Source organism: Oratosquilla oratoria, chromosome 2 (genome assembly GCF_046742065.1).
Source record: "Oratosquilla oratoria isolate Oo_2021 chromosome 2, ASM4674206v1, whole genome shotgun sequence".
Classification (NCBI taxonomy): Eukaryota; Metazoa; Arthropoda; class Malacostraca; order Stomatopoda; family Squillidae; genus Oratosquilla; species Oratosquilla oratoria.
Genome location: NC_134778.1, coordinates 86004064 through 86014063, shown reverse-complemented (window position 1 = coordinate 86014063; position 10000 = coordinate 86004064). Strand labels below are relative to the sequence as shown.

The window sequence follows — 10000 nt, the reverse complement described above, 5'->3', positions numbered from 1 at the left end:
TAGCACAGGTTGAATAGGTAAACTGAACTTTCCAATCTGTTTTCACTAAAGAAAATCATCAAGAAAAGGAAAAGTAAATACCTGTAAACAGTAAATTACATTCACATAAGATAAATGTGGATGTAAAGGAAATATGGAAACTATTTGAAGCAACAGACGTGAGAATGATGAAATCTGAAACTAGGTTATTAGGGAACATTGAGAATAATTGAATAAATTTAACATAAACAAATTAATGATAAGAATAAAAATAATGGAACAAATACCACAAGAGTCATAATCTCATCGTGTGGTCTCTGAAGAGAGGGTAATTCTTATTTTTACTAAGTAAAATATTATCCCTATTAGGCTTGGGCTCTATCGGAGTAGTTGCCTCATCAAACGTAAGAGTAATTGTGATGTAATTTAGCACTCAGTATATTTAATTGGAATCACATGTACATACATACATACATACATATACCAAGGCTTTTTCCCCCTTACAAGGGAGGTAGCCAAAAATGAAAAGGCATAAAATCATTCCCACCCATTCCATCCCTGAATACACTCCACACCCCTCCACCATCCCTCTTATCTTAGCACCTCCTGAATGACGGGTCATCCCTGCACCTTGTCCACTGCCCTGGGTCAGAAGCAGTGTCGCAAGATACAGCACATCCACAGCAAGGCCGCTTCATTAAATCGGCGACCCCCCCTCTCCGTCCCCCCATGCATAAAAGGAGAAGACGGGGAGAAATCCCTTCGGGCTGCGTCAAATTTTGCTCACACATACTACCTCACCCCCCATCCACCCGCCCATTCCACCTCATGCAATCACAACATCATCCATATACAACCATTCTCCGTTCACCCCTGTCTTCTGTCCTCTCCCGTCCTTCCTCAACAGACATTTCCCTCTTCCCCAAAGCCCCCTTCACCCCATCCATCCACCTCATCCTAGGACGTCCCCTCATGTTCACTCCCTCCACATCTGCCTTCCATACCTCTTTTACTAGTCTTTCTTCACTCATTCTTTCCATGTGTCCAAACCATCCTAATACTCTTTCATCAACCCTATCTCCCAACTCCCTTTCCATCCCCATTCTTCTCCTCACCTCCTCATTTCTCACTCTATCTAGCCTAGTAACCCCCATCATACTTCTCAGACACCTCATCTCAAACACATTCAAACTCCTTCTCTCTTCCTCTCTTATGTTCCATGTTTCTGCCCCATACAGTGCTGTTGGCACAATCACTCCTTCATACAGTCTCCTCTTAGCATCCATTCCCAAATGTCTATTCCTCATTACACTCTTCAATCCACCAAGGCATTTACTCGCTTCTCTCAATCTACATTCTACCTCCACCTTCACTCCACATTTTCCTGCAACATTTGCACCCAAGTATCTAAAACTATCCACTTCCTCCAGTCGCTCTCCCTTAATGCTCACTTCCAGTCTACTGCCCCTTTCACCCCTTGTACATCTCATCACCTTACTTTTACCCACATTTATCTTTAACTCTCTTCTATCACATACTCTCCCAAACTCTGTCACCAACTTCCTCAGTCCCTCCTCCGATCCTGCCACAAGCGCAGTGTCGTCAGCAAACAACAGCTGGCTCACCTCCCACTTTTCTCAATTTTCTTTAACCATCTCCAATCCCTGACCCACTACCCTTGCATTTACCTCTCGCACTACCCCATCCATGTATAAGTTGAACAGCCAGGGCGACATAACGCATCCTTGACGAAGTCCCACCTTTACCTCGAACCACTCACTCTCTCCATTTCTAATCCTGACACAAGCTCTACTACTCTCATAAAAACTCTTGACAGCTCCTAGAAGCTTTCCTCCTATCCCATATATCTGCATAACCTCCCACAGTGCCTTTCTGTCTACCCTGTCGTAAGCCTTTTCCAGATCCATAAAAGCCCAAAAAACATCCTTCCCCTTTCCTATAGCTTTCTCACATATTTGTCTTATCACAAAAATCTGATCTACACAACCTCTACCCGTCCTAAATCCACACTGTTCCTCACCAATTACTCCCTCTGTTCCTCTCCTAATCCTCTCAATCAAGATCCTCCCATAAGCCTTCCCAACTACACTTAACAAGCTAATCCCTCTGAAACTACTACACTCACACTTGTCCCCTTTCCCTTGTAAAGTGGAACTATACAGGCACTCCTCCAGTCCTCCGGCACTCTACCCTCTCTCCAGCAAACATTAAATAACCTCACCAGCCAGTCCACCATCACTGTACCTCCTTTTTTAGACATTCTTCATGGCATCCATCCAGACCAGGTGCCTTACCTGCTTTCATCATCTTAACAACTGCCTTCACTTCATCCTTCCTTATTTCTCCTCCATTTTCCTCACTCATTACTCTCATTTTCTTAGCATTTCCCACTGCAACTATTTTTCCCTCCCTATCCTCCTTCACATTTAGCAACTCCCTAAAACATTCTGTCCATCTTCCCTTTACTGCCTTCTCCTCCATTATCATCTCTCCATCTGCACCTTTTACCTTTTCTTATCTACTTGATTCGCCTCCTCTTCCTCTCTTAATTTCTTTCCAAAACATCTTTTTATTACTCTCAAAATTTTCTGTCATACTCTTACCCCATTTCACATCTGCTCTCCTCTTTGCCTCCTTTACCTTTTGCTTTACTTCTCTTTTCTTTTCTTTGTACCTCTCATATGACTCCCTCGTCCTATTTTGTAACCAATCTGTGAAAGCTCGCTTCTTCTCTTCTACAACCTTCTTTGTTTCCTCATCCCACCATTCACTACCCTTCCTTCTATTTCCTCCTGTCCTTCTTGTTCCACACACCATCCTTGCACACTTTGTGACTCCCTCCTTGAACCATCCCCATTCCTCCTCCACACCTAGCTCTACTCTATCCTTCACTCCCTCCCACTCCTCCTTCAGCTTCTTCTTGTACTCTTTCTCCTTTTTCTTTTCATTTAAAGAATTCACTCTAAGCACCTCCCTACCTTTTGTCCCTTTCCTCTTTCTCCATCTATCCTCCACTCTCAACTTACCTTCCACCAAAAAATGATCTGATATTCCCCCACCCTCTCCCCTTAGCACATGTACATCCTTAACTCTTCCTATCATAGTCCTATTTACCACTACATAATCCATCAACGCTCTATCTACCACCCTTCCATCCACCACCCTCTCCCATGTGTACTTATGCTTGACTTTCTTCCGAAACACTGTATTTGCTATCATCAACTCTCTTTCTAGACACATTTCCACCATCAACTCTCCACTACGATTCTTTCCTAGAACTCCACATTTCCCAACCACTCCATCAATTGGACCATTTCCTACCCTAGCATTAAGGTCTCCCAGTACTATTACATTGACATTTCTCCCTAAATCCTTTATGCACTCATTTAAATCTATCCAAAAGGCCTCCCTTTCTTCTACACTCTTCTCACTGCCAGGCCCATATGCACTTACAAAGACCCATATCTCCTTTCCCAGTTTCACCTTCATCCACATTATCCTTGAGGAAACCTCCTTCCACTCCACTACACGTTTACCTATCTCTTCACTTACTAGAATAGCCACCCCTTCCCTCCCTCGCCCTCTCTTCACTCCTGATAACCTCCCACTTACACTCCCAAACTTACACTCACCCTTCCCTTTCAACTTAGTTTCACTCAAAGCCAGCACATCCATCTTTCTTCTCACAAACATACTACCTATCTCTTCCCTTTTACTCTCATCTGTACCACATCCACGCACATTAAAAGACCCAAACCTTAGGGTGCTGGTTGGGAAACTCCCAGACCCTCTTATGCCTTTACTTTTTCTTTTAGGAATGTCCCCTGTGGGGCTACAAGGAGAAGGATGCCTAGTCCCACTCCCCGCCCCTTTCTTCTCGTAGGAATCACATGTATTATTTCTATTTTATATTAAGGGGTCTTTCTGTCATTCGTGTTCAGGGCTAAGATGAGTAAAAGTACTAGAACATCAACAAGTCACAACACCTTCGGGTCTCCACTTCCAGAACTTCCTCATTATGAGCTACCAACAATACAACAGGTTAAAAGATATATTCAGTATGTACAGGACAATAGATACAAGAGCAACAAGGATGTTATTTATATAGTATCCGAGCACGTTATTGAGATTTGGAAAAAAAGAACAGTATTCCAGTTCAGCCGATCAAGAATGTTAAAACCAAATTGCTCCGATTGGTGGAAGAAGCGTCTGTTGTATCGAAACAAGGAGTAAGAAGTTCATTCTATCATTGGATCAAGTTCTTTTTATATAGCAGGCTGCCAGTGTGCTGATCTCTTGGACTGCAAGTGTGAAAAGAACACGAAAGTGCCACGTCGAGAGCGTGAACTTTTTATTGATCAAAGAACTTGGCATTACATGAAAATTGGAGTGGATGTAAAAACAAGTCAAATGATTAAAAAAAAAAGGACCATTTCCTATCCTAGAATTCAGGAAAGAGGAACAAGTCACAAAAGAAAAAAGGAAAGAAAAACTACAATTTCAAACGAAGCCTTGGATGAAGAAATTTGATCATCTGACATTTCTGATGATGAATAGAAGATTTTTTTTTTTTCGAGAACAGAAAACATCATACAAATACCAACAACTGCCATGGAAGCAGATTAGTATTCTGTGTTAAATGAACCTACTGCTGCTATTAGTAGTGCAGCCCTATTCGACTATGGTATTATAAATTCAGAAGACAACTACCATGTAATTGACCATCACAAAGTCTGGAGGGCACGACAGAAGTTAAGGAGGAATTTTACCAAATCTGAATGTTTGGTAGATAAGAAAATTACTACTTTTTATGGGAGGGGAGACACAACACTAACTTAAGGGAAAAAAAGGAACAAATGGTATGGAGCAAAAGAAATTCAAGATCACTATGTGCTTGTAGGAGAACCTGGTACTTTCTATTTATCATCTAACTATTGAACGAGGAACAGGTGCAAGTATTGCAGATGGACTGATGAAATGGCTTGTTGAAAATTATATTAAAGATAAGATAAAGGCAGTGAGAGCTGACAGCACGGGAACTAATACTGGTTACAAGAATGGAACCATAAGAAAGCTGGAATGTCAACTACATCGTCATTTACAGTGGATTATCTGAAGCTTGCATCTAAATGAGCTTCCTTTGAGGTACCTGTGCAGAAAATATATCGGTTAAATAGAAAGTGGAACTCAATAGAAAGGAACACTTGGTAAAGACTAGTCCACCTGTGAAACTCTACCGGCATCACCAAATAGCTTTCAGTGTATTTGTAAAGGAGCTCCTCTTCCGAATGCACAAGTAGATGTGAATGAGCTTATTCGGGACCAAGCTTACCTGTATAGAATTGTCAGTGCTATTAGATGTGCTATAATTGACAACGATCTCCTACATATGAAACCAGGGCCAATATCTCATGCAAGATGGTTCACCACTGCCAGCAGAATGTGTCGACTTTATGTGGCAACAGAAAAACCTAATAATAAATTCTACGTCCTCACAGAGTTTGTCGTGTGTCATCAAATTCTCTCCGAAATGCACGAAAGGATCTAAACATTTCTTGGAACAGATCAATCTTCTGCAAATACTTCAACCTGCCAGTGAAGCCATAGTATGACAAACAATCCAAAGGAATTCCTATTGGGCCCATCCTGAGAACGTCCTTTTGGCAATGCAGGCAGACGTTGATCAGAAGAACAGGAAATTAGCTACTGACAGAATCAAGAACACCAGAGAAGTTAGTATGTATGAGGAAGAGATACCTGTTTTCAGGTCACCAAAAATATATAAGACTGCAAGGAACCCAACGGATCTATTTCCCCCTGAAGAGGAGTGCAGCTTTGAGCCACCACTTACTGTGCATCTATCTAATGCAGACCTGCAAGATATTGTCAACGAGCCATTCTCTATTGTGTGTGGAGCGGTGTGTGCGAATGGTGACAGAAGCTTCTGGCGAATTTTATTGAAAAGAAGCAAGAGATGGCTACATCCGTGCCATCGTTTAAGACAAAGCATTATTTTAGTGTATTAGTTGCAAATAGTATGTATCAGTTAGGTAATAAAAGTTGAATTCCTCACTTGTCTGTCATTATCATTCGTTTAAACTCAACTCTAACGTATTTAGAAGTACTTATAACAACAAACAACAAACTCTGATGGTGTGTATCTTTCTGGCTCAAAAAAGGGCAAAAAAAGGGGGGGTTACAAATATTTCTAAAAAAAATAGATAAATAAATAAAAAAAAAGATCCACCTTTGAAATGTGTGCTCAAGTGTACAAGACCTGAAATGTGTGTGTTGATTTGCTGAAATTTATTTATCGATCCTACAACCTTGCATATACGTATACATATTGAAGCTGTTGGAAAGGGGGCTCATATCACAATAGGTAAAATTTTGTTTTGATTAACCCGTTTAGGAATACGCTTGTCTTGTACATTGACTCTGGCTGTCGCCAGTTGATTTTATTCAACTGAGGGAGACATCTTACCCCCATCCGCACCCCCCCCCCACACACACACACAAAGGGCTAAGACGTATTTGATACTTTATGTAGTCAACCTCTGCCACGGAACTCCAGCATGTTTTTTTCTTATTTTTTATTCGTGAGTAGTTACTGATAAAATGTAAGTGATGTTTATATTTCTTTATTCCGTGAATGTTGTAATATTTTTTCGACAGGTCTTATTGAGATTTTTTAAACAATTTATTAGAGGTAGAATGAATATTTTTGGTTAGCTTTTATGAATCAAATGTTTTACAACAAACTTAATTGAACAAAATCAAAAGAAGAAAAATGAAAAAGAGAAATGCATGCCATGAGTTCACTCACTACTACATAAAAAATGACAATTGAATATTAAGTAGCCTAAATCACATGCGGCTTAAAATACAGAGACCGCAAAACACACACACACACACACACACACACACACACACACACACACACACACACACACACACACACACACACACACACACACACACACACACACACACACACACACACACCAAAGGCTTTTTCCCCTTTACACGGGAAGTAGCCAAAAAACAAAGGCATAGAAGCCATTCCCACCCATTCCATCCCCTACATACTCCACTCCCCTCTATCCTCTTTCCTCCCTCTTATCTTAGCACCTCCTGGATGACTTGTCATCCCTACATCTTGTCTACTGCCATGGGTCAGAAGCAGTGTCGCAAGACACAGCACATTCACAGCAAGGCCGCTTCATTAAATTGGCGATCCCCCCTCTCTGTTCCCTCATGCTGAAAAGGAGAAGACGGGGAGAAATCCCTTCGGGCTACGTAAATCTATTTCTCGTACATACTCCCTCACCCTCATCCCCCACCCACTCCCCCTCATGCATCACAGCATCATCCATACACAACCATTCTCCATCCACCCCTATATTCTGTCCTCTCCCGTCCTTCCTTAACAGACATTCTCCTCTTTCCTAATACCCCTTTTATCCCATATTATTATATGTATATATATATATATATATATATATATATATATATATATATATGTGTGTGTGTGTGTGTGTGTGTGTGTGTGTGTGTGTGTGTGTGTGTGTGTGTGTGTGTGTGTGTGTGTGTGTGTGTGTGTGTGTGTGTGTGTGTGTGTGTGTGTGTGTGTGTGTGTGTGTGTGTGCGTATGCGTGTAATTATTCACCGGGTGATTCCGTTCGTTTGGGGGATAACCTTCGATTGATTCTTTCTATTCTCTCGGCAGGCGGATGCAGTCGAATGTGAGCTCAGCAAAGAATTCCCACCTCTGGTGAACGCCACACTATACCTCACCCATTACATCTCAAGGGGAACCAACTTCTTGATGCAATGTAAGTGTTGAAAGTATCGGCTTGAAATTGTACCTAAAAATCTTCCTTCTATGAAATCGTTTGGCATCCCTGAGCTCATAATAGCATAAGAACGGAGGAGATTGCAAAAGACCATATGCCTTACACTAGGCAGTCCCATATTCCTTGTCATCCCTATCCGTAATGTAATATAATCTTTTCTTAAAACAGCCAATTGTTTCAGCACTCATTACATGGTTACTAAGTCTATTCCATTCGTTAACCACTCTCTTGGTAAGCGAGTTTTTGCCAATTTCCTTCTTAAACCTAAATTTGTTCAATTTAAATCCATTATTACGAGCCCTACCCTGCTGTCCTTATATGATGACCTTGTCTGCATCCAGAGGGTATAATTTAGGGTGCCTAAGCCTTTCTTGATATGGTAATTTTCTAAACCTTTGTATCATTTTGATTCCCCCTCCCAAAGTTGGGAAACCCTAGTTTGAAAATACATGCATACACAAACACAAATATCATATGTACACAATTCTTTTGTGTGCGTGTGTATGTGCATGTGTGTGTGTGTGTGTGGATTGACAATATATGTCTACAGCTGAAAGGTGAAGAAATGTATCTACTTTATTTATCTTAGGAATATATATAGTTATAGGGGTTGATCTGCAAAAACGTAGGAGTTTGTGAATGAACTATTTCCGCCCGCACAAAAATTAAATGAAAAAACCAATATCTCAACATTTGGTAAAATTATACAATCATTTTCCATAAACATGCTTTCTTCTTACAAAAGTTATCATGGTTTGTGGCAACATTAATTTCACAAATGTAAATAATATTTATGGATACATACAATGGTTTGTTTAATCATATTAATTCTTAAGTCACAAAAAATACTACGCGACTTCAGGGGATACTACATAAACCTCCTAATTTTAACCCTTAACCCTAACCAAAATATATTTTTTCGAAATGAAATATAGTTATCCAAGTACCTGGAGCGATAGGGTATCAGAATGTATATGGTTATGGGGATCTATCTCTAAAACCCCAGGAGGAGTTCGTGTACAAACAAACAAATAGACAATCAGACAGACAGACAGACAGACAGAGGCTACTACTTTATTATGATAGATATGTACATATATATATTTATATGTACATATCCATATATGTACACACATATATATATATATATAATATATATATATATATATATATGTATATACGTATATATATACATATATATATGTATATATACATATATATATGTACACATATATATATATATATATATATATATGTATATATATATGTACATATACATATATATATATATATATGTATATATATATATATATATATAAATGTACATATATGTATAAATATATATATATATATATGTATATATATATATACATATATATATATATATATATATATATTTATATATATATGTATATACCAAGGACTACTATCACACAGGACGTGCGCACCCAGGTCCCTGGGTACGCTAGCGGAGGCCATTGCTTTCTTTGTAACCTAATATTTTATATTGGACAAATATATCAAAACTAGATATCTAACATTGTATATAGGACAAATATATCGACTATTGACTTATTCAATGCAGTATAAGTTAATATGAACTTTTATAGTGAAATAAGAAACTATTTTTAAGGCACTGTTATGCTTTGAAATGCCAATTTTAGCCGGACTTAACAGGTATTATTGTATGAGGTTAGTGGACACTAGGGTTGGCGTTTTTATTTTTTTTTATCTTTTTAAAAATATAAAAAAATAGATTTTTTTAAATTTAAATCAGATTTATTTTATCTAAATAGATTTTTTTTTTTTTATAGATTTTAGATATTGTGGGATTGCTATCTGATATGCGATCTGATTGCTAAAGGACATTTTTAGCATATCAATATAAGGAGCAGTGTTATATAGACTTGCCATAAGTATACAAGGAACGGTATAAGCCGTATGTGAGTACGGTATGCTCAGGTTCACTCGATTCCTCCAAGAGTTTTATCATCTTGGTGACATTTGCTGCATTGTCTGTCACAACACTTCCAATGTGACAACCAAAATCTTGTTCAGCCTTCTTGATCGAACTTTGTACAAGTTGTAGAAGATATTAAGCAGTGTGAGGTTTCCCTGATGTGTCTATTGTGTCAACTAAATAA

The 10000-nt window shown here is 39.0% G+C and overlaps 1 protein-coding gene across 2 annotated transcripts in view; it reads left to right on the top strand.

Moving 5' to 3' along the window:
* The window catches only part of LOC143040864 (uncharacterized), a 50552-nt gene that overhangs the window by 17160 nt on the left and 23392 nt on the right, over positions 1 to 10000 (top strand). For both annotated transcript variants that reach the window (XM_076212311.1, XM_076212309.1), the window contains exon 3: positions 7730 to 7835. In XM_076212311.1, the coding sequence (XP_076068426.1) occupies positions 7730 to 7835 (106 nt within the window). The remainder of the gene's footprint in view (positions 1 to 7729; positions 7836 to 10000) is intronic.